General features: G+C 38.0%; 1 protein-coding gene across 3 annotated transcripts in view; it reads left to right on the forward strand.

Annotated features, from left to right (window-relative positions):
- Positions 1 to 19,628, forward strand: part of ARL15 (ARF like GTPase 15) — a 387,266-nt gene extending 367,638 nt beyond the window's left edge. For all 3 annotated transcript variants that reach the window (XM_079143490.1, XM_079143489.1, XM_079143487.1), the window contains one exon: positions 16,874 to 19,628. In XM_079143490.1, the coding sequence (XP_078999616.1) occupies positions 16,874 to 17,026 (153 nt within the window). In that variant the 3' untranslated portion in view covers positions 17,027 to 19,628. The remainder of the gene's footprint in view (positions 1 to 16,873) is intronic.
- Positions 19,629 to 26,773: the final 7,145 nt, after the last annotated feature.

Here is a 26,773-nt window from a genome sequence, read left to right on the forward strand (position 1 = left end):
ACTTCCCCTTTAGTTAAAAATAGATAATTGGCACAAACTGTCATTTTCAGGCATTAGCATTATATGATTTTTAACTTCAAGTGCCATTATAGACTCATTGTACAAATGGAAAAATTAATATGATAAGGGTGAAAAGAAACATAATGGTTTCAAGGTTAAGTAGGACTTTCCTGCAAAGCACTAAAATTGCGTGTTCCCTAGAAACCTGTGAAAGATAGTAATCCAAAGGACTGGCTAAAAAGGCTCAGGAAAATTTTCCTAGTCATTATATGTACTTTATTGTTCTGTGTTCATTCCTGGGCCTAGAAAATAGGCACGAGTTCTATTTAGAAAATATCATACATGGGCATTTAGAATAAGGTAGTTTTTAATTTTTTTTTATTGTAAACAAATGGGATACAAAGTTGTTTCTCTGAGTTTTTAATTTTTTAAAGGATACTACATTTACTAATGTGGTATCAAGTTGTAACCATAATATGTTTTTATAGGTTCAAATATTTCTATAGGAAGCTGCAAGGGTGTGGATGTATATATGTGAGTGTGTAGTTGAGTATTTTAATTTTTTTGCTTTCTACTCTCCTTCACAGAAGGATTTGAGGTGATAGACATGAGTATTGATTCTGACAGTGGACATGTTTTTATATAACACTCTGAACTTCAGACTGAAGTGGGTGTTAATGACTTCCCCTCTGAGAAGGCTTTTGATTCAGACATGATAAGAAGTGTGATTGGAAATTTAGGGCAGTAAGTGTACAGTTAGAAGCCAACTGGCCTGATCTGAACTTGTAATTAAACAGTTAATCAAGAATTGGTGGTGGGGCTGGGGATATGTAGCTTGGTGGTAGAGCCCTGGGTTCAATCCCCAGCACTACCAAAAAGAAAACAAAAGAATTGGCTAAAGTGGAAAGTCATTTTTAAAAACTGTATACCCTAAGTAATTTATTTTAACTTAAAATATGCATATGGTACTAATCTTTTGATATTGGACCAAGACCTTTTCTCTGAGTATATAGCCTCTAATCAGAGTTGTTTGTTATATGTCTAATCTTTCATAAAACAGTCATTACCTATGATTTCAGCTTGTTTCCTCAAAATGGAACCATGAGTTAAACACACTTGGGAAGCAATCTGGACCTTTCCCTCCCAACCCTTTATCTTAGAGCTTTAGATAATGCTTTATTTAAATCTAATCAGTAGCAGCTTGCTTTCAGTGACTAATCTTTGTTGTTTGAATACATTCTATGCAGATTTTCATAAAAATAGAAATTATCTTTTCAAGTTCATATTTCGTCTGTTGGTGTCACATTTAATTAACTTACTTAATGATATGAGAACAAATATGATCACCCTAACGAGAATCATGCAGCAGCTTAGAGAAACAAATGAGCAGACACATCTCTGGTGGAAGGCGGTCTACCATCATGAACATCAGCGTGTGGAGACCATCTTCAGGTGTGGCCTGTCAGCAGTGTCTAGGCACATCCAGCATCATCTTGCTCCAAGACAGTGGACAGTCGGTTAATCCTGCATGATTAAATGGAGGTTGATCAAGAGAGCCTTTATTGTAAATGTGGACAATATTGGTTGGAACCAACTAAATATTTGTCCTTAGCTGTGACTGCTTTGTATTTAACCTTCAGTCCCTCTCTTGGCTTAGGTATGTGGTGAATGTCATTGCTGTGTCACCTGCTTTTTCTTCACATCACTTATTTCTACCTGACCTGACTTACTAAATCTCCATCTGTCTCTTCCATTATCATGCAAGCTCTGTGAGGAGCAGGACATGTTAAGTCGCCTTTGTATCCCCACAGCCAGAAGCAGCAACTGTGTGGAATAAGTGAGTGATGGCTATTTCCTTGGTACCCTTGGTTCAGCCCAATTTGAGGTCCTGACTGGGCTCCACTGATAACCAGTACGGATTGTTCACTTTGAATGGGAAAGAACAGAGTACAAACCATCACCTGAGTCTCTCCTTGCTGGGACTTCTGGTCTACTTTTCCATAGACCAGTCTAGGTCCTAAATCTCTGAATTGCAGGGAAGTACCTAATGGTTTCCTGCTGCAAAACCATGGACTGAATCATTAACAGAGTCTTCATTCTTTAATTTTTACCTTAAAAGATCCATTCAAAGCAAGGTTTCTCAACCTGGGCATTGCTGACTTTGGGGGCTAGAATTCTTAGTTGGGGGAGAGGGGAAGCTACCCTATGCCTTGTAGAATTTTCACTAGCGTCTCTGGGCTATACTCCCTAGATCACAGTAGCACCCACCTTGTGTCCTTCCCCCATTATGACAACCAAAAATGTCTCCTCTAGAGGTATCTTCACCTCTCCTTTCCCTGGGGAATGATAAGTGGTTTCAGCTAGTTGTGGGATGACAACTGGGACACAGGGAGACACTGACAGTGCTGTGGTAAATCTAGTCAGTGGCTTTTTGAACCTTCATTTCTGCTGTTCTCTTTATTCTGATAGTAATGTTCTCCAAACTTGTCTTTTTCAGGCTTTATATTGTATTCAACTAGTCCTGTGTGGATTTTTTGGTTTTGGTTTTTTGTTGTTTTTGTTGTTGTTGTTGTTGTTTTTTCCTGGCTAAAATTCCTTACGGTGGATTACCACTTAGCTTTTCTTGCCTCAGACTGCCTGCCAGCCTCTTTCCAAGCTCATATTTCTCAGTTGCCAGGATATTAGGCTCCTGGCTGTATCACCAGCAGGAAAAGAAATTCTCTCCCTGTGACTCACAACATGGCACTTTGTTGTAAGGCCACATGTTACCTGTCCCCCTTGCTCAGGTGTATTATTGAGGTGGTTGTCGCTCTTTCTGCCTCCCTGTCCCCAACTCTCCATGCCTTCCTGTTTTTCCTTTTCCTCCCAGTGTTTCCATGGTGGCTTCTTCCTGTAGCCAGAGGACAAACTGCTGACAGGAACATCCCTTGAATATCTCTGCATCTGGACAGAGCCGTTGGCACCCTCCATTGGCGGCCAAGCAGCACTTGTCTTGCCATATTTGTGTCTTCTGTTTAAGGCCCAAGGATTTGAATGTGCTCCAACATCTAAATGTTGTTGTTGTTAGGACAGAGTGCTGCCATAGTATCACAAGGCCAATATTAAACATGTTTACTTGGGTTCCATATATTCATATTTTGATATGTTACCATTTCTATTGCTTTATCATGCCCAACAGCTACAATATGGAGATGGGAGACATAATGTCCCTTACAAAAACCAATTTTTTTTAAAAAAAATTATGTGTCCATAATAATCTTCAACCATTGACTAAGTGTATTTGTCCCTAATGCCTTGTTGAATCAGAGAATTCCTCCAGTGGGCCAGCCAATAGTGGTTTATTGAAGTGCACTAGGGGTACAAATAGTGAATAAGCAGAAAGAATAGTTAGACCCAACCAAATCAGAGTCATGTTCTCCTGGTTATCCAGTCAGGTAGAAATTCACTGAAGTATATTAGCAAAGACTGAATAGGAAGCATGGCCAAGAACCTTACTTAAAATATGTAATATATATATATATATATATATATATATGTATGTACATATATATATATATTTAGTTGTAGATGAACACAATACCCATATTTATTTATTTATTTATTGTGGTGCTGAGGATTGAATCCAGTGCCTCACACATGCTAGGCAAACGCTCTACCACTGAACCACAACCCCAGCCCTGGGCAGGTCGATTTTTAAGAAAATTCAAAACATGAAATTGAATCAGGAATTATCATTCACGTGTCAGTTAACATCAAGTTACCTGGAGTGTTTTATAAAATAAGTCTCTAGAGGATAAAGTTTGATGTTCATTCTGAGGCAGTGGTAGATTTGAGAGATACCAGACTCAGGGTCTTCTTCCTCTCAGCCATTTTACAGACTCAAAGGCTATGGTAAGAAAACAGTGCTTTCTGTAATACAAAAGCATCAATTCTCAGGACTGGAACATCTTGGGAACCCATCTACCAATCCCAGTCAAGGTTTTCAGCAAGGCAGAAGGAAAATAATCTAATTGTGTGGGCCCATCTCACTTACTGAGGCAGACACAATTATTGGTAATTGATGAATTGTCTTTCTTTTTGAAATCCCCCTTAACTTCATTTACAGAACTCATATCGTCAACTTTCACTTCATAATACCAGACTGTCTGCCCACCCGTCCAGCCATTTCAATATGCCCAGTTAATGGCTATTAAGTTAAAAAAAAAAAAAAAAAAAAAAACTTAAAAGAATCAATTTCATGGTGAATGCATCTAGTTAAGCAAGCCATTTAAGCAACATTTTACTCGTGTGTAGCAGACCATTTTATAAGTTACTGATAGCTTTACAAGCCTGTGTTTCAGACAAGCTAATTGGTTGTCTCTGTTAGGTGTTTGGGGCTTTCACTCATTAACTCCCTTTCCTGTCTAGTACATTCTTGACTAGCTCCTGTACATACAGATAGGACTTTTTAAACAACCATATTCTGTTGCCAGGACAAAATTTTTCATACATAGATTTCTTCCTTTTACAATATTTGCTTTCTTGAAATAAAGGTAAATCAGAATCAGCATTATCCCAAACATGGAAGATACAGAATCAAGCATGATATTCTAAAAGAGCGTGGTACCAAAAATAAATGCTCTTTCGAAAGAGTGGAATGGAAATGATTACAGAAAGGAAGGAGTGGAAGAGGAGAAAATGATGTGCGGTGGAAGCCTGGCTGCCTCTATAATTAATGACTGTGTTATAGATTGTTATTGAAAAGTCTGACGCCTGCACCTGCATGCAAAGATGAGTGTACTGACGCTTCCTGTTTTGCGTATGTCAGTGCTTTCCATTCTCTCAGATAAGAATTAGATGCTTTGTTTGGACACAGATTAAAGGAGGAACTCAAAACACAAGTGTCCTATGGATCTTGAGATTTTTGGAGTGGTTCTTTTCCAGGAAAGGTTGTTTACTTTTCTGTTTGCAAAACAATTCATTGCAGCTGCCTGTAGGCATATGTGTAATAGAGTTTAAACCAATTAAACCTATAGTTTTGAAACTGTTCATGAAATCCCATCTCCTGCATGAAACCTTGGCCTGATTAATTGGAAAGAGTGGTAAGTTCTCCAATATTCAATTTCCTTCTTTACTGACATTTTAGTGTAGGATGAAATATGGTACCTATTTAGTTGCCTTTTTCATTATAACGCAGCTCTTTAAATCTATTTCTAAAAAATAAGTGAATAGCCTTTTTATGTCCAGCATTATACTGGGTACATAGAGAATACAAAATAATTTTTTTTCATTGTCTGTGCTCTTGAAGAACTGAGGTCTCACACACATGAAAGAGTTAAGAGAATAATTATCCAAATCTGGTTTATCCTATAATTGAAAATGGCACTCACCACAGACTTACAGAGATGCTTCATCCCCATTGAGGCCTAATATCCTAAGCAATTTTTACAATAATTATTATTATTTTTAGTTGTAGATGAACACAATGCCTTTATTTTATTCATTTATTTTTATGTGGTGCTAAGGATCGAACCCAGTGCCTCACACTCTACCACCGAGTCACACAACCCCAGCCCTGCAATAATTATTTTTAATGCCAGTTATCAGCAGGACATAGTGGCCCATATAACTAAAGAGTTCATGGGTTACAAACATTTGGCCCAGTTTGATCCAGAGTTGTATGCATCAATCATACCCATTTTTCTGAAATATGACTTTCTCTTCCTTGGTATATTTGCATCCTCAGACTTTGTTTCTTAACTTCTTTCCTTTTGGTAGTAGAGTGGCTCACTGCAGCTCCTAGGGCTTCCTCCTTCAGCATTCATATCGGTAGACATTACTGAGAAACCAAACCTCAACTCTAATGACTTTATGAACCTCTGACTCCAGTTGATTCACACTGTCAAAGGGTCTTTTTTTTAAATATCTTTCTAGTTGTTGATGGACCTTTATTGTATTTATTTTTATGCCGTACTGAGAATCGAACCCAGCACCTCACACGTGCTAGGCAAGCATTCTACCACTGAGCTACAACCCCAGCCCCCCACCAAGGGATCTTTCAATATGTGAACAAATAAATCCTCTTTATCTTTTTAAGTCACCTTCAGTTGAGCATTCTATTTCTTCCAACCACAGGCATCTTCAGATATTTATAATTTGATACTAGAAGTGGGTATTGCAATTAATGGTCTCCAAAATGTGGAACTGGTTAAATAGATGTAGGGATGAAGGAAGGAAGACAGACTCTTCTGCCTCTGGCTTGTAAAGTTCTGACTCCTGTTCTCTGAAAGCTGATTATTTAATATTTTACTTTTGTGTACCTAATATCTGTCATCAGCTCTTGTGACTATAAAGATAACCAAAATGTGAGATATGCACAATCCAACTGGATTTTATTTTTACATTTGTAAAAGCTTTAGTCCTACAACATAAGAAAAACAGGAAAAGAACTTAGAGCACTATCTACTCAAATCAGTTATCAAAGTAAAAGAGATTGGAACAGAATTGTATATAAGTGTGTGAGAGTCAAAGAATGCCATCCCAATGAAATGCTGGTTCAACCTCAGGAAAGTAGGAAAAGCAGAAGCAAACTAAACCCAAAGCAAGTGCAGGGAAAGACAAGACTGGAAATAAACAAGACAGAGATAAGGAAAACCATGGAGAAAACACAACCAAAAGTTAGTTCTTTAAGAACATAAACACAATTAATCAATACTTACTCAATTAATAAAAAAGGAAGACAATTACAAAACGAGGTGTGAAAGTGGAAAATACTTCCAATCTTACAATAAAAAGGATTATAAGGAAGTACAATGAAAAATTATAGGCCAACAAACTGGATAACTTGGATTCGATGTACATATTCCTCGAAGGATAAGAAAAATAACTCAACAAGAAGTTACTAAAAGTAACCCACAAGAAATAGGAAGTCTGAATAGACCTATAACAAATAAAGGCATTGAGTTAGTAATTAAAATACCTCTCAGAAGGAAAGCCCAGGTCCAGATCACTTTACTGCTAACCTCTACAAACAGTTTAAAGAATTAACAGTCCTCCTTGAACTATTCCAAAAAACAGACGAGGAAAGAATACATCTCTACTCCTTCCATGAGGCCAGGATTACGATGATACCAAAACCAGACTAAGACCTTACAGGAAGAACACTATGGATTAATATCCCTTGTGAATATAGACACAAAAATCCTGAACAAATACTAATGAATAAATCCAGCAACATATAAAAAAGTATTATAGTTTTTGGGGGGTGGTACTAGGGATTGAATTCAGGGACACTTGACCACTGAGCCACATCCCCAACCCTATTTTGTACTTCATTTAGAGACAGGGTCTCTCACTGAGTTGCTTAGCACCTCACTTTTGCTGAGACTGGCTTTGAACTCGAGATTCTCCTGCCTCAGCTTACTGAGGCACTAGGATTACAGTCATGGGCCACCACACCCAACTAGAATTATAGTTTTGATGACAAAATGTGTTTTATCTCATGAACACTGTATCAACATACAAAAATGTTTCACCATACAAAAATCAATGGAATACATACTACTAGAATGTGGACAAAATATGTTTTCATCTTAAAAGATATAGAAGTATTTAACAGCATAGAGTTAATGTTTGACTTAGAAACTCCACTCTTAGATAAGACACGAGAAATAAAAACATGTTTTCACAAAAACTTAATGTTAATAAGCAGCATTATTCATAGTAGCCAAAAAAGTGGAACTAACCCAAATGTCCATCACCCAGTGAATGGATAAACAAAAGAAGATATAGCCATACAATAGAATATGATTCTGCCATAAAAAGGAATGAAGTACTGATATATATTACAGTGCATTAACCTTGAAAAAACTCATTGTACTAAGTGAAGGAAGTCAGATGCCAAAATCCACTATATATATATATATATATATATATATATTTATGTATGTGTGTGTGTATATATATATATACCCACACATATTTCCATTTTTACAAAATGTCCCAAATATGCAAATCCATAGAGAAAGAAAGTAAATTGGTGATTCCCATGACCTGGTAGATAGAGAAGTTGGGTAGTAACTAGCAATAATTAAGCAGTTTCTTTTTTGGATGATGAAAATTTTCTGGAATTGAATGATAAAAATGGTTTTACAGCCCTGTGAATATACTGAAAACAACTGAACTGTATACTTCTATGGGATAAATTTTTGTAGCATGCAAAGCCAGATAGAAAGATAATAAAATAGGTGTTGAAGAATTGTAAAGTCCCTGCAGGGTATGGTGGTGCATACCTGTAATCCCAGCTACTGAGGAGGCTGAGGCAGAAGGACTGCAAGTTCAAGTCCATCGTGGACAACTTGGTGAGAGCCTATGTCAAAATAAAATAAAAATAGCTGGGAATGCATCTCAGTAATAGAATGCTTGCTGAGCATATGCAGAACCCTGGGATTGATTCCCCAATACCACAAAAAGAAAAATAAAGGACTTGTAAACTCTAACCAAGTAATGGAAGTAGTGAAGGAAATTAGGATCCTAGGAGAGGGTGTCCACTTTTTTGAGTAAATAGTGAAGTGGGTAATGGTAACCTGTATCTAGGAGAAAACAACCCCCCCCCCCTTGAACCTTTGAAGAACATGAAGTTCTTGTTACAGCAACTTCTCTTTATTTTTTTTTTTTTCTTTTCTTTTTTTCCCTAGGGCTCAATTTGTCAATAATTGTCTCCAAAAATTTTAATTGAAAACCAACCCAAGTCTAGTGAGATGAGAACCCCATGTTGCTTGGCATAACAACCCATCTCATTTGGAATGTAAAACTATTTCCTTAATGAAAAATATTTTTAACCCTGGAAGATTTAACATTAAGAGCATAAAAATAATAAAACGTCAAACTCACATTTTTAATACATTCAATTAAAGTATGTACTAGATGTAGGTCTACCAGATAGATTCCCATTTTTATTCTAATTCAAAATATGTTATTTCTGAATTGGTCTCTCCTGTGAAAAAGTATGAGAATTTAAAATGTACTAGAATTTGAGAGCCATTTAATTTATAACTTTAATGGAAGAAATGTTTAAGTAATCTCAACTACCTAAGAATGTTTTGGTTATTAGACATTCTAAAATGCTTAAGAAGAAAATTAAATACATTAAATTTATAAACGGGGCTATAAAATGTTTGGGTGATTAAATAAACTTAGTTTATAAATGGATATAAAGAGTATCAAATGGGCTGGAGGTACAGTTTAGTGATAGAGTGCTTGCCAGGAGTACATGTGAGGCCCTGGGTTCAAGCCCAGTACTGAGGGGATATATATATATATATAGATATATATATATATATATATATATATAAAATCAAAGGCACCCAGAAAGTGATTTTTAAAACTTAAAAGATATATAAATAGAATGTTAAAATTTTTAAGTTGAATATTAAAGCTTCAGAAAAAGCTAGGCTTTTAAAAATTTAATAAACTGTATATTTCTTTTTAAAACTGCAAACTTAGTTTTTAAAATAAGTATTCCTATGCACTAAACACCTCCTTAAAGACATCAAAAACCTCAGAGGGACTTTTCACAGACCTTGTATCTCATGGAGTATATTATAAGGGGACGTGGTGGGAAAACTTCTGTGCCCAGCTAGTTCTTGTGGTCTTTAGAATGTCTGTATACAAAAGGCAGAACAGAGGAAGGAAATAAAATATGGCTTTGCTGAGAGATGTTTCTTCTGCATGCTAGACTACAGTTTAAGCATCTGAAATCATAACTGGAGCCTGGCCAAGTTGAAAAAGCCAAACTCTCTATCCTCCTAAAGTGTGAGCCAAACAAGGAAGAGATGGTCTAACATGTTGAGGTCAAACTGAGTCCTGGAGAGCCTGCTGCCCCAGACCCCTCCCAAACACTCCCACACCTCCCTGCCACACAAAGCAGAAAGCTGCAGACTATTGTAGGCCAGAGGCTGGTGATTTTTTTTTTTTTTTTTTTTTTTTTTTTTTTTTTTTTTTTTTCTGTAAAAGACTAAATAATAAATATTCTAGGCTCTCTGGGACATACCCTGTCTGTGGCAATTACCCAACTTTGCTGTTGTGGCATGGAAGCAGCCATAGATAATACTTACGTGGATGCGTGTGCTGTCTTCCATTAAAACTTTATTTACAGGCAATTTATGGTGCGTGGGTACCATGGAAGCAACCCACAAAGACCACTGTGACTGAGGTCCCTTCTGATTTTTAAGTTTCTTCTGTACCATTAGGACTTCCTCTTGAAGTGACAGAAAGACTTTGGCTGGGTCTTAAAAGGTGAGAGGATATTTATAGCCTGCTCCTTTCCACCAGTGGATGGAGGAGCATTGGGTCTGAAACAGGATTTGGAGCAAAGGTCTGCAGGCAAGAAGTGGTTCAAGCTGTAGAGGCCTGGAGCACATAAGTGGAATAGAGGAGGGTGCAGACGCTGGGTGTATTCCATCAGTTCCTGAAGATATGATCATCCATGCCTAATTGCAACTCCCAGCAGTTGTCTAATAAGCAAGCCTTTTGAACAGGAAAATTAAACAAGTCCCCCAGGTATACCAAAAAGAAAAAATATATATGTATTTTTTTCCTTATCTCTAAGTTAAAAAGTAAGTAATAATAGGAATGCTTATTAGATCCCCAGCTATACCACCAAAGCAAATGGCACCATTTTGTTTTCCATGCTGAGTTCCCCCATGCAATGGGAGACTAGGTTTCTTTTTAATTATTTTCACTGCACATAGCATACTATACAATCAGAGGTTACTGACTGGGGAAGAAGGCTTGTAATAAGGGTGAGGCTTAATCCCAGGTAATCACCTACAGTCATCGTCTGGTTTTTATCAGTCCAAAGTCAGGTAGGCTGCACTGAACTTTAGTTTAAGAAAGGAGTCTTCTTGAAAGCAAACATCCATTATAAATATGCACTCCCAACATGATGTTATGATATTGGTTAATGTCACATAGTCATTTTCTGGTCCTTATTAGTAGTACTCACTAAAAAGTAAATAATATTCATTCGGTGTTGTAATATCTGGAACTGTGGCATATTGGTCTTATTTGTGTTATTTATTTGTGTCTTTAATGACATATTTAGTACCTTTCTAAGGATTTCAAAATCCTGCAAGCAGTACAATGAAAAGGGGAACAGCTGGTGCGTCTCTCTAGACGAACCTTTCTTTGAACCAGCTGCCAAGAATGCACTCTGAAGAATCTTAATGATGTCCTGCCACTCTATCTCCAGGCCCGTCCCAGAGCCGTGGCATGGGCAAAGTTCTCTCTGACTTTGGTGAAGGTTATCAAGTTAAGCCTGCTCCAAGAGCTTCCATAATTAAGGCGGCAAACACAGACAAGATGTGTACACTCAGTGGTATGCTAGTAAATTGTTTAACAGGTCTTCTCTGTAAAGAGAAGAGACCAGGTCAGATGCACCTGCAGATTTCTGTGGTGTAGATACTCCAAACCATGGCTGATTTCATAACTTAGATGATCTGACATCCTTGTGCCTGGAGTTGGAAAGAACTTTCAATCAACTATTGGTTGCCCATGTCAGGGGGCTCCAGCATACACCAAGAAGTATTTTAATACAAATAGTTCCCCCCATATGACAAGTTAATACAATAGCCATATTTGCTTCAGGGATTAAGGTAAGAAGGATGTAAATCAGGAAAGTTACACTCCCTTTTAATAAAATTCCACAGTCAATTCAGGCTCTCTTGGCATTCTGTGAATTGGCACCCATACCACACTTTTACCAGTTTAAAACCAATATGAGCCTATCTCAAACACCATTATTCATAAAATTCTTTGAAAAGTACAGGCTAGGCAGTGGCCACTTTGTGTGTTTAAAATGACAAGAAAGGGCTGAGGTTGTAGCATAGTGATAGAGCACTCACCTTGGAGGCCCTGGGTTCAATCCCTAGCACCCCAAAGTATAAAATAAAATTACAAGAAAATAATGATGGACTCAAGACTGTTACCTGAGTCACGTTCATTCCCTCATATTCAGCTATCCCTTTTACCTACCAAGTTGCACGATGGCAGTTCATTTTCTTGACTTTCTGTGTTTTTGAGATACTTACCTCCTGGACTGCATGAGCCGGTGACCTATCATGTCAGTTTGAAGGAGCTGGCATCATCAGCCTTCATGAGACCTCATCCCTTTTCCAGAAATGAAGAAAGAATGTGCCTTTATTTCTGAAGTTTCTTTTAGCCACCCTATTTCAAGATATTTCATATTCAAATTGAGTTCCAGGTTGTAAGAACTAAATATCCCTGTCCCTCTTGACTGGATTCAGTTGGCTGAGTTACTTCCAGTCAAAGTGTCTAGAGTACCAAAAATACTTAAAAATGCTCTTAGGAAACTGCTTGGTACTGAACGACCTTTTGTGGTCACTAAAAAGACCCAGAGGGAAATCTAACTGTATAATAGAAGTGATGAAGACCGCGCTCTGGTCCAGCTGCTGTTATTTCTATCTGGATTTCGTTCTACTCTGTCCACATTATTGGAAGCCCACGCACTGACACATGGGGGCTGGCACAGGTGGCTCACCCCTGCTGCCTCCACAAACTCAGCACAGTCCCCTTCAAGAGGTGGTGATGGCAGGAGTGAAGCTGTGGAGGGCCAACCTTCAGATGAAAGCTTACGGAATTCTTCAGACTGATCCCGACTCTGCTGCGGTCCGCTAACAATTACTCATGAGTTTAAGAAGAGTCAATTATAATCTAGTTTTTGACCAAGGAAGCATGTATGTCATTCATAGACGGGAATCTGGGCAAGGATGGAGAAGTATTCAGCTTCCATCCGAGGCCCAGACTCAGACAAGAGGTACCTGCATTCCACATGGGCTAGGGCAGCAGTTCCCCACAGTGCAGGACCACCCAGGTGATGATTTGGACCTGGGAAGGATGGAGCATTTTTAGTTTTAGCAGTTATTGATGGCATTTAGTTTGCTAGAACTGTGGGTGACATGAACTATAATGTCACACATTCTGACTCATTTTTTTAAATGACACATTCATGTGGATCAAAACTGTTTATAAATATCCAAGCTTAGAACCGAACTCTATTTCACATAAAAACGCTGAGTAAACCCTTTTTATACCCTCCCGGACACCGTCCTGGGTGCTTAAAGGAAAACCAGGTCATCCCTGGGCCCACACTATTTACATGGTTTAATGATAAAAACAGCAAACACGCAGCTTATTGTTATAAATAAAAATTACTTTTGCAGGTTTTTAAAAAGGAAAGACCTATTATTACAGTTCAGAAACTATTCATGTGCTTTCTAAAAATTTAGTCAGAGCAGGTTGACAAGAATTGAAAGTAAAATTTTTGAAGCTGAAGTGAGGGCAGGACAGGAAATCAGCTAGCATCATTCCAATCCCCTTAGCGATCCTGGAGCTAGGAAAGGCTTATCTTATGATTTCACTACTCAAGGAAGCATAAAGGACGCGTCCTGCCCAGTGAGTGGGTCTCCTGCCATCTGAAACATCTCACCAGTTTAACAGCTGCTACAAACATTAACAACAATGAGATGGTCCCAATTCTTCTCTGCACTATTGAGATTTTACAGCTACGTGATGTGTCAATCATGGGATGCCGCAATGCAGCTCACCCGAGTGAAGGGCTCTGATGTCATGGCTAAAATAGGTTGGCTACTTACAGTGGCTTTGTTTTCCCATCTCTAGGGTGGACACATGGCCACTAACCAATGCCCACACACTGTGGGTATCCTGAAAATAGCCAGATGACCACAGGTTGCCAGGCAGCTGTATTCTGATGTCATTCCCCCAAGTGTCCTCTCCAAAAGCCAAAGTGACACATTCACCAGCTCCTTATTCCAGCAGTTTTCAGTTAACCATGATATTTAAGCAGCTGATGAAGTGTTCACAAGACTTAGGTCCGTTTTCTCTTAAGTCACCTTTAAAATTTTTATCTTGAGAAGAAAATGACCTTCAAAAAACTAAGTCCATCATGAAAAATAAATCCTTGCATCACGGGCAGGTTTTTTTTTCTTTTAATTTTAAAAGCAATTTCAGATGTAAGCATATTATTTGTGTCTGTCAAACTTAAGCACCTTTCTTTAGAGTTATTTACCAACATAAAAGTAAGTGGTAGACAGGTCATAGTAATTTTCATTGCAGCAATACTGGGAAAGTAAAATCTGAAGCTAGGGTGAATATAAGAAAACAAAACAAAAACATTATCCTGAAAAAAAAAAACGAAAATTAGAACACAAAGTCTTCCTCATCCCCTTTCTTGGGCTGAGTGGTGCTGTGTAGAAACAGGAAGCTGCAGGCTACATTCCACAGCACCCATTGTCCCTTAATCACGGGTGGACTGCCCAATCTTGGTTTTAAATGGGTAATATGAATTGCGTGGAATCCTTTGGATACTGGTGGGGTGAATGTGGCAGGTTAGGTACCCACTGAGGTCACGGATCTGCAAATCTCAGGTTACCCTGTGATATTTGTCAGCTTCACACCACGAGGCTCCTTTCTCTGTGACCACCCTGTCACCACAGCGTTCGCTCCTTCCCAGGTTTGGTATTCAGCAGAGCCACGCCCGGAGCATACCTGCCCTCGCACATCTTCATCTTCTTCCCAGTGAGCCTACAGGACTGGATTTTCACTTGCTAAGAAACAAATCTATCTAATGGGTAGTTACACCTCACAGGGTGTTTTATAACTGTAATAACTGGCACTCTTCCCAGTTATTAATAACACTTAAAAAGCTATCCTTTTGGATTTGAGGTTATAAAATGTGGCATAGGTACAGCTTACCTTCGTGTAGGATATTTGGGACATGACATGGTGTCTTTGATCTGATGAGAAGCATTATTGATTCAATACCAGAATGCCTCAGAAACATAGATGTCCCAGGTCCTGCACCCAGGGATACAGTGTGAAGCCTCACTTTTTGGGAGAAGCATGAAGACTAACATCTCCCATTTATACATCCCCAGGAGCAGCCCACTTCCCTTCTTGTGGTGGACTTAGTCATAGTTGCCCACCTGCACTGGCTCCCCCAACTCCTCAACTCCTGCTGCTGGCAGAAGGCTGTCAGCTGACTGGCAGTACCCTCCTCTGTGGGACAGGGTTGGTCTCTGATACAAGTCATTGCACAAGTAGTTCTTGGAGTTCTTGGAGTTGTTGGATTCTCTTGGAGGTAAATTGTTTTCTACACCCTGATGGAAAGAAACTGAAAAGGTGGAGTTTTTATTCTTAATAAATGGATTGTGGCTCAGTGGTAGAGCACTTGCCTAATACATGTGAGGCCCTGCTTTGATACTCAGCACCACATAAAAATAAATAAAATAAGTGTATTGTGTCCATCAACAACTAAAAAAATAAAATAAATGGAAATTCTCTTCACAAAGAGGTTTGTGAAATACACTGGGCAAAAAAAAATGTTAGAGACTCATTTTTGGTTCCACAGATAAGATTCTCAATATTCTGAAGAATCAGAATTAGAATTAATGAGAGTCCCTCAATTCTCAGATTATTTTTTTCTAGGATTAGTATTTATTGTGAATTTGCTGGCATTTATAGGAGAACTTTTTGGACACACTTGAACTATAAAATGTAAGCATTTTCTGGCTCCTAAATTAGCATAAAAATTTAGTATTATATGTAATATTATATAATATATATAATATTATATATATATATCCTTATTCATATGAAAAATGCACAAACATGTTAATACCAGTTTGGGTGGTATATCTTTGCCGTTGACAATTGTTCTCACAATGGTATAAGCAAAATGATATCACACTTGAGAATGGCATAAGACTGAGCCACTCTTTCTCAGTCAGGCATTGACTAAGGTAAGACACTGGAATTTTCCATGGCATGTGGGATTGAATGGGATTTGTTGACCAAGCATGTTTTTGAATAGTGACTCTTCTGCTATTACTACTTGACTGTATTTTATCTTATATAAAACCTTGCTGAGCAGTAAGTGCAAAGTTCTATCCTATGTGATTTAGTGTGTGTGAATGAGGAGCATCATGAGTTTGTACTTGGTCAGACCCTTTGAGAGAGCCCCATCAATCCTTCTGGAATACCTGACAGTTTGATAATTCAGTCAGCTGTTGGTAATATCTAGTCATATCTAGTAATGTTAGTCAAGATCCTAGCCAGTACAGTAAGAGTGACTTGTGACTGGTTATAAATTAAAAAGATTTTTAAGAGAGCAAATATGCCACCTCTGTACCTGTAAAGTTTTGACTTTTCCCTCCCAATGAGTTCAGGACTGGGAGACTTAATGCATGTGTGTAAATGTATTTAAGTTTATATATGTATGCTCTTGCACAGGCACACACTCTGTTTCTGTACTCTCCTAGAAAACACTTTCATAAGTCTCAGCAATAGACACTGCACATTTAAGAGAAGAGAGAATAAGATGGTTTAGATTTTTTTTGTTTATGTGCTTGATGGTCAAAATTAATTCTCTTGAGTAATTGATATAGTACATACTATAGGTTGTCACCAATTTTACATGTGCCATGATGAGAGTAAAGCTGCTCTGTCACCACTATTTTGGTGAAATGGAGCTTTCTTGGTGCCTGCATTGTATTTTGTCCTATGCCACAGTGCAAATAATTCTTTCTCCGACTTCTGCAGACCTCCCGTGCTGTTGAGTGTATGGATGGAATGATGTCTTGCAAGCAGGTCACCCACCCCTAAAGAAAACACTCTCAGGTCACAACATATAACCCCTGTTACAACAACAGCTGTGGGCAGGGTTCTAGAAAGTCCTAGACATCTCAATTCCTATAAATTCTTCTTGAAATCCCCTCATTTCATCACTCAAAATTTTGCTAAGAGAAAGTGTTCAATATAATTAATAACATCTTTATCTTTGTTTTCCCCCCTTAAGATCAAAAAATATTTTGAACTTGAACCACTCGCACGTGGAAAACGCTGGATTCTGCAGCCCTGCTCTCTGGATGACATGGATGCACTGAAAGACAGCTTCTCTCAGCTGATACATTTGTTAGAAGAAAAGGACCACGAAGCTATGAGAATGTGAAACCTGGCAAAGAAATTGGGTTCCAGAAGGCCTTGAACCTCCCATGTTAGTGTCTCATTTTAATTCTATTTTGGTATCAAGACTATCATGACTTCAGTCTCTGTTTTCCTTTAGTTATTCAGACTCTCATCTCTCAAAGTGAATATTATGTAAGTCAGGTGAATTATCATCGGCATTAACGTCAAGTACACACTACTGAGAGAGAATTTATTCTCTGTTTACCACTAATTATCTTCACCGCATGTCTCCTCCTTCTGTTGTTCTAAGCATCTCTTCTATACTTTGTGCTAAAATGGATGAAATTCATGGCTCACGGAAATCAAATCCCTTATGAAGAACTCAGAAAGACTCAACAGTACCTTGACTAATTTTCCCTGGGTTTGGGAGTGGAGGATTGTGTGTCCAGGACTCCACAATAATATGTATGTCATTTTCAAGATATTGGGGGTTTGGGTTTACTTAAATTTTTTAAGTCTTATTTTTATTCTTTAATTTTTTTCATACTGACCTTATAGACTATGAGTGAAAAAATGAGCACCAAAAACTTCAGTTCATCCTCCTATGAAAGAATATCCTGCCACAGTAAAATTAGGTTTGAAGAACTTAAAGACCAGATGCATAATGTTTCCTTGATTATATCTGACGTCTCACTCCTGTCCCTCTTTTAAGAGCAAAGACACTGTTTTAGTTTTTTTGGTGGGCGTCAGAGGAAACTTAGGCACAATGCATGCATCACTGATTGCATTTGGTCAAGTCCTCAAATATGTTTTTAGTGGAACAATCAGCCTCCATAAAGCCAAGCTGCAACATAATATAGGTATCTTTTTCTAAAAACCAGAAGTGTTTGATTGAAATAGAGAAAATAATTTTTAAAATAATAAAAATTTTAAAACAGCCAAACAATGTATAATTTATGCTGCTTAGTGTTTAAGCTGGCAAGAATTTGACAAAGATATCAAAGACAGAATCATCTGTATATTTATTCATTATGTGCTAATGTAGTTTAATGGAGTCTGGTAAAGCCTCCATCTAGTAGTTAAAAGGTCTATCAGTATTTCTATTATAAACCTCTATTTTCAGGGGTTTCAGTGTGCCCTTGAAATGTGCTGGGGCTGCAGCAAATAAATAATTTGAGGGCCTAGAGTCAGTCTTTGGAACTGATTTTTTTTTTCCACTTAATTTAAATGATAAAATTGCCTAGAGGTAAATGTACAGTTATAGTAAGGTTTAGCACCTTTGACCTTTTCTAAATCAGGAATAATCTATGGATATTGAGGTTCATAGATGAAATCTTCTTTGGCACATTTTGTAGACTTTTGACCACTGATTGAAATACTAAGTGGACAAATGATAGAAAACTGCTCCTACACCTGAGCAATAAAAACATGTTTGTAATTTTTAGGCAGCATAGACCGATACCCAAATACCACAGACTCACACTCTCTCACAAGGTAACAGAAAACCTCATGATTCTCCAGATGATATAGTTCAGACCCTTCACATCATTCAAATGCAGATTTTGCAATTTAATCCTGGAAATGGATTTTACTGAAATCATTATCTTTGAACTGTCCAACACTTCTTTAAGGTTGTTTTGTTTTGTTTTGTTTTTTTGGCATGGATCAGAAAAGATCCAGAGTGATTTATATACAATTGTGTCTACAGTATTTTGGAATATTTTTAGCACTGTGTAATAATCCGTGAGCAGCACAGAACTTATATTCCAATGACCAGTTACACAATTCCTGTTTTTATTTTGTCCTCTTGTGCTCATCTTCTATGAAAAAAATAAATGATTCTTAGGCCTGCTTTCCCTGCAAGTTCATTAAATGTAAAATGTCGTCTCTTTAAGATACTGTGGCTGAGTGCTCCTAAGCCATCTGTTAAATGACTTCCCGTCGTCTGTGTGTGTTCATGTGCACGCCAGTGATGGGCCTCTCCTCAGACCCACGACTGTCTGCAGCATCTCAGCCGTCAGAATGAAAACATTATCAATCAGTACCCAACAACAGCTGTTTTTGACAAGTTTCTGTCTGACGCCTAATGCTTTACAACTGTCAATAAGGCTCTTTCTTTGTCTAGCAGGTTGGAGCTGGCCGTCTTGCTGCTTCAGTGTGGCATCCTGTCCTTGTAACCCTAGAATTTGCCATGTTTTGGATATCCACCTGGGGGGAGGGGTGGGCCTGGATGGGTTGGGGTGAGTGGATTGGGGGTCTGCGTTCAATTCCTACTTTCCTGTAACGTGCCACAGGTGTCTTAGTTTGCATATTCAAATATTATGTAGGAAAAACAGTCTGTTAGGTATTTCTTCACTTAGCTTCTTGTTATATTTATGGAAGTTACCAGTTTTTGTACCTTCTTAATGAAAGCAGTTGCCTTTTTATAATGGCAATTAATTTATATAAAACTTTGTATCTACTGTAGTTTACAGTATTGGTTGCTAATTAACTGCCATATTGCCCTGTCTTTCTATTAAAAAATACTGTATCTATACATAGAGGTTAACAGATTCATGTGGACATTTGCCAGGCAAGAACTCGTATTGTCTGTGATTTATATATGATTTTCACTATCTTCAAATGAAAATAAACGCTGAGTAGAACTGATGTTTCCAGACTGACTCCTTTCAGCTCTAGCATTTGGGAGTCGCAGACTTCTGTTTACATTTGTGTTGCCTGTTTAAGTCTTCAAAATAAGTTCTGCTGCTCTTGGGTCAAAACAAATGATTAATCCGCATTTCTTTTGAAGCCATTGTGAAAACCTCAACAGAAAGACACAAGTGTCTTTTCCAGTTGGTTCGCCTTCAGCAGCAGTTTACTCTCATGGGAGCTATTGCTTCGGAGTGAGTGAACAGATTTGAGATGTTAATGAAGTGTCATCCTTCAATCAAAGGATCATTTTATAATATTTGCCACAAAAGCAGCTTTCAGAGGGTGGCACTGTTTGATGCAATGAACTGTTTCCTTCAGTGGTGATGGATGCCCTTAGGAAATTAGATACTTTTAATTGACTAGAGAAGAAACCCTATGCATTTAGGTCCATCCTTAAGGATGAGAGTACTCTATAACAGAGAGAGTGGAAAAGTAAAATTAAACAATGGATAGAAGAGAGAAAACGAAAGAAGAAAATAAATAACCAGAAGATGAAAATTTCAAATCCCAGCTCTTGTTTGGTCCCCAAGTCAACCTTATTCTTCCAGTTTCTGTTTGGCTACACAGTTTGCAGTGCTTCACGTCTAAGCTGGGATCCAACCTGCATCCCCAGTCTCATTTCTAAGGTGGGTCATGAATGAGCAGTTCTCCACTTCCTGAGCATCTCACACCTACCGGAGCGAGTGTGGACAGAACTGTTATGATTTTTAAGCAAATGGGTTTGTTTGGTTTTTTTTTTCCACACCCAGGTTGCATAGACCCAGACTCAAATGGAAATCTAGTATTCATACCTGGCTTTTTCCTCTTTTTAGTTTTGAATTGCATTTTCATTAACCTCCAATCCGAGTGGAGCAAGATGTGCAGGGTAGTGGGGATTGACGTGAGAGCTGCCCTTTGGGATCACTCCTTTTCAATGTGTTTGGAAGAGAAGGTCTGCCTTTGTTATGCAGCAACTTTAGAATATTGATTCTCTTCTCGCCTTCCCTTGCTCCCCAGCCTGGGTCGGGAGATCTGAAGTTCATGCTGTGAAATGTATTAGCATATTGTGTTGGGAATTCCTGGCTCCCAAGGGTTCACAACTTTTGGTCACCACTGAGTCAGCACGATTAAATGATTTGCATCTCAGGTCTAAATGTTTTGCAACTCAAATGCATGAAGTGACTGATGAGCCCAAGTTTTGGCACCCTACTGCACCCCCACCCACTTGTACTAATTTAGGAACATGAAAAGAATCCTTTGTAAGATTCAGAAGCATCAGATGGAATATCAGTTTCCCCTCCCCTTTCCTATTCTCTTCGAATTAAAACCTTAAAAATTTCCTGTTTCATCAGATCTGGAAATTCCACCTTCCCATCCTGGGAGCTTGTATGTGACAACCTCTTCCTAATGTGACTTTCTCTGAAACCAAGGCAAAGAGCTTTAAAGTCACAAAGAAGCACCCCTCCATCATATGCCTTGTCTAGCATCCTCCTTTCCTACAAAACAGTGAAGTAAAAAATTATTTTTCTATCAGATTTTCTGTAATCTCATCTTGCATTCCACCTCTGCTCCATGAAATGTGCCCTATTCAAGGGGTCCTGGTTTACAAAGACCACCTTTGGAGTTCTCAGACTTGGCATGCCCCTTCCTTTCTTTCTCTGTTCCTCAAGTCCTCAGATCACACAGGGGAGTTTCCCTAGGACACTATCAGTAATCACTTTTTACAAGGGGCTACTGTAAGCCTTGTGGTTTTCAAAGCAACGTACTTACCACATATATTTGTGAGACCACTGGTACCATTTAGAGAATAAGGATAAAGAAAGGAATGCTAGACCTAATGCCTTGCTAGTCTCAGCCAGGTTTATAACCCAGTCTGACTCCTGACCCCTCTCCCCCTCCCCTGCTGCTCTAGCTAGTCATGAACCAGTGTAGATGCAGCCATCAAACTGCACTTAAAAAAAAAAAAAATCTGCAAACTACCAAAGAATGGTAAATTCCTCTTTCCCTTGTTTCCTTTTCAAAAATCTCTTCTCGTTCTATCTGATATTCTCAAAGTATTCTACACAAATATTTCAGTCTGGTTTTTCCCAATAGCAGCATTCCAACCACGGAGATGAGTTGGCAATGTGTTCCCCAGAGAAGAAAGCCTGGCTCCAGCCTATGGGGACAGATCAAAATAAGCCTTGAATAAGCAAGCATCAGGTTCCCCAGTCTCCCTCATTTTCTCTTGGGATGTGGGGGGATGGGGGTTGGCCATTTCAGAAAAAACGCTGAGATCACTTACATCACAGCGACCCTTTCCGAGGTGTGAAATCCAGCCTCAAATGCCACAACCTTCGCTGACAAGTGATTCATTGAGATAGAGGCTTGGAGCTGCAGCATCAAACAGATGTCAGACAAGACACCAAATGCCTACAAATGATTGCTTTGCAAGCAATGGAACGACTGGAAGACCTGGCCTGATGATGCTCCCTGTGTCTGGACAAGCTTACAAAAGACATGAGGGTCGGGGGAGCTGGCTTTAAACAGTCTGCGGAAGTCTGTTTCTGGAGTGAGAAGTGAAATCACCTGAGAGGCTCCTGTGGGGATGAATGGTTTCTGGCCCGTTTGTGTATAATATATGTAAAGGTCAATCAGAAAAATGCATGTCAAGGGCACCCCGAAGGCCAGACTGGTGTGATATGATATTAAATCATTAAAAATAAATATCAGAGTAAATTAAAAAATGCGATTTTGTTGGAACGGAAACTGCTCACCAAAAGGAAGAGACAGGAATGCAAACAGTAAGTCCAGCTGTCATGCTTTGTAATCTGGAGCAAGTCAGGTCTGGCTCTGGACCTTCTCCAGTTGTTTTACAACTTTCTAGACATTGGGTGTATCAACCCAACACTTTTATTAAGCAGGATTTTTGAAATGACAGCTTATGAGACTTGGCCTACTAGCCTCCTTGTTACAGGTATTGTTTCGCAATTAAGACCTGGTTTTAATGGTTTTAGGGCTTTCATTCATTCCTTCAACGCATTTTTGTTGAATGCTTACTGTGTACCACACATTCTGTTAGCTGCTAGGGATATAGCAGTAAATGACGGGCCTAGACCCTACCTTTGGAGGACGTTAATTCCTATAACATTGGATTATTTATATGAATGTAGAGGTGTCTTGGGAGGGGGCATTTTTTATATTAAAATTGCCATTTGAGTTTCTGATTTTTAAATCCTTGTTCCAGGTCCTAATTCCTGACTTTTAGTCCTCCTCACGTGGAATTGATTTTAAATGCTGTTTAGTTCCTTTTGCAATCATTAGTGGAACTAGAAATCTAAATGCATACATAGAAAAGGCTTTGTCTCTTTCTTAGCATATCTCTAAATAGAACCCTGTAAAGCTAGCACCTTTATTCTGCTATTGCACTACCACAACAACAAACAAACTCTGTCAATTACCTTTTCATCTTCTTCCCTGTATTCAAAGGGCTTTACTTCTCTTCTAGAATAGCTTTGTCTCATCCTTCTGTCTATTGATGGGACAGATGATCTACATTTGAAATGTTCAGTGTTGACCCTCCAAGAAGAAAATTCTTATTAGCCATCTCATGTATTTTATTCTACCTGACAGTAAAAGCTGTTGCATAAAAGCATGCTACAGTTCACATACCAGGCAGGGGCACTAACCTGTAAGGGAATATAACCCCTGTGTTTTTATCTCAAGCAGCTACTTTCTTTTCTTCTCATTGAGACTAGGAACTTAACAGCAGCTACTTTAAATCCATTATTTATCCCTAAGGAGTCCTTGGACAAAGTTGCTCCTTAAGCAAGGAGTTAAAGCATTTTGGATTTAGAACATTTTTGCAAAATCTTTGCCAAGACCATCTGCATATCCACAAACACCTAAAGCCAACACTGTTCTTCCCTCACCATCCCCAATCCCTTGGTGCATGTGCCTCTAGGGAACCAGGATATATCCCCTTACAAGTGACCACCTGAATGTCCAGGCAGGACTGCAAAAAGAAATTTAAAAATAGAAACTTCTCTGTTTCCATTCATTTTGTTAATTTTAAACCACTCAGATTTCTAGGAAAACAGTAGGATCCAATGAAATCACATAATGCCAAAGATAAATTAAAATGTGTGGATTTTATAATTGGATATCTGCCCTAAGGAAATAGTGGGTCTGAGCAGTGGTCCTCACCGTCCACTAATGTCACAAAGAAGGAAGCAAGGATTATGTGCTGCAGATAGAAGTAACAATACTGCCTGCGAGATATTCTTGTCAAAAATTGAACCTAAGCTGATCAGTTCTCTAAATCGAAAAATTCAGAAAATAGAGAAATAGGGTCTGTGTTAAATGACAAATAGTCATGAAAGAATCAACATTCAGACCACTGGCAATTTGGTAAATTAGTTTATTGAATAAGTGTGGGAAGTAAAATAAGAAATGGAGAAAACTTAGAGATTGAAAGAGTCTTAAGAGCTCTATCAAACAGTTGCAGAGCATGTACCTTATTAGGATTCTGTTTCAACCGGCCAAAATGTAAAAGAATAAAATTGAAGACAATTGGGGAGAAAAAATTAGCACACTGAATGTTTGATAAATCAAGAAATCCTTGATTAGTATGATCTTTCAGGTATGATGATGGAATTGTGTATTTTTAAAAGGAAGCATATCTAGTGGTATATACTGAGATATATATGGATGAACTGTGATGTTCAAGATGTACTTCAGAGAAGAGAAGTAAATGGGAATATTGATGAAACAAAGTTGGCCATGGGTGATAACCGTGGAAGACAAATAATGGTGACAGATATTTGTGCTGCCTTCCTTTCTGCCTCTGAGTGTGTAATTGACATTTTCCCCAAGAAGTTTTTGGAGGAAAAAAAGGAAAAATTGAAGAGAGTAAAAACAAACTACAGAATAGAAAATATTTGCATGCAAAATCAAGCATGTTGCCAGAACGTATTCAGAACAGCAAAGCAGAAGGAAAAAAATCAGCTTACTGGAAAAATTATCAAGGGACTTAAACAGGCACTTCATGAGAAAGAAGATATCCAAATGGCCAATAACCTTATTAGTAAAATGCAAACAACTATCATAAGAGCACCACAAGTCACCAGAATAGCTAAAATCAAAGACAACACCAAGAAAAAGAATAAGAATAAAATAAGTGTCAGTCTGCATGCTAATCACCACTGAGAATTCATATCCTGATTCCAAGAAGGAAGTTTGCAGCACGGTGACTAATCCCAGTTTTTGGAATCACCCAGAACTGGCTTAGAGTTTGGCTCCACTCCTCACTAGTCACATGACACTGGACAAATCATTTTAATGTGTTTCAGTTTTTTTAATCCATAGTAAAGATACATCTACTTCAAAGGATTATCATGGGAATTAAATAACATCATACATAATAACGCGCTTCTCATACCAACTGGCATTTAAACACTCAATAAAGGCGACAACTATGATTCCAGTAATGTATGTTTGAAGCGACTCTCCTTTTGCATTTCTTAAGTGGAAATCTCTGCAAAAGCTGAGGTAGGTTGGAAGGTACAAATTGTAAAGTTTTATAACGAATGAAATCACATAATGGCTACAACACTGGTCTCATCACCCAGTCCTCACTTGGTCACAGAGCATTCTAGATCAGTAAATGCAGTGCCCTCCAGTGACCCTCAAAGCTTCTTTCTGTCTTTCATCACTCAGTTACCCACCTATTAAATTTATTCATTTAACAAACACTAATCAAATGTGTATTATGTACAATACCCTGGCCTATGCACATCAGGGAAAGGTCAAATCCATGAAAAGGTGTAATCTGATACAGTGCTTAGGGCTAAGTATTCCCTATTAAATATGTTAACGAGTCACCAGTTCTTTCTAGTGCTTCTGTGGCATCATTAATTTATAAATCATAGAAAGGCAATGCTATATCTTCTGTCACCTTTTACACATCTATGGCACTAATACAAAACACTTCATGAAAATTGCTAATTGGTTAGCAACTTCAAGTTGAAATTGGGTTTCAACCCAACATTGTTTTCCAGTATGACTAGAATTATAGAATGGTGGTAATCATCAATGATTATATGGGTGATTCACATTCATTGAAGAAAAATACAAAGATAATAAAGGAAAAATTAGGAAATAATTATAATCCTAGAGAAAATGACAAACATGATGAATATCTTTTCAATTTCCTTTCTATATGCTTTTACAAAATTGGATTCATACTGTATTTATTACTTTGGAATATTTTACTTACTAATATCTTAAGAATACTGTTTCATGTTATTGAATCTTTCCTAAAACATTTTCAGCCCATTAAATCCCATCATCCAGATGTGAAACACATATAAAAACTTACATTGAGAAACAAATATACCACTGATGGTAACTTTTGAAATAGTTATTAGAGATTTTTTTAGTAAAGTAATACATGAATGATTAGAGCATTTGAAAATATATATGTATGAAAACATATAAGTTCTAGATTATGATAATTGAATTTTTTCACTTTTTTTTTTTTTTTTTTTTTTTTTTTTTTGAGACAGGGTCTCACTAAGTTGCCCAGGTTGGCCTCAAACTTGCAATCCTCCTGTCTCAGCCTCACTCGTCTCTGGGATAACAGGCAGGTACCACGGTGCCCAACCACTTCCAACCTATGCACTTGTGTCAATTTTATTAAAATATTTTTAGAGTTGAAAACTTGGGACTTAATGGGTTAATTAATAGCTGCCTAGCACTTACAACTACCATTATTACAAGTACTGCTTAGTACTTACAAGTTCCCTGTTGTTGGATGTTTGACTGTTTTAAATGTCTTTGTGTAAGAATATCTGTGTGCATTCCTTGATGATTTCCATAGAATAAATACAAGTAGAATTACAGGGTCTGAATGGAGTTATAGGATTAAGATGTGTAAACACTTGAAGGTTTTTAAAACATATTCTGAAATTGCCTGCCTAAGCAATGTTAATTCACCACTCTTGGAAATGCCTAGATGCTGGTTCCTTGTGAACATGAATTTTTAAGTATTTTAATTTCCTGATTAAAGAGGTAGAAAATGATATCAATTTGCTTTTGCAATAACTTGCATTATATCTAGGCTTTAAACAAGCAAAAC

Source organism: Sciurus vulgaris, assembly GCF_902686455.1.
Source record: "Sciurus vulgaris genome assembly, chromosome: 6".
NCBI classification, from domain to species: Eukaryota; Metazoa; Chordata; class Mammalia; order Rodentia; family Sciuridae; genus Sciurus; species Sciurus vulgaris.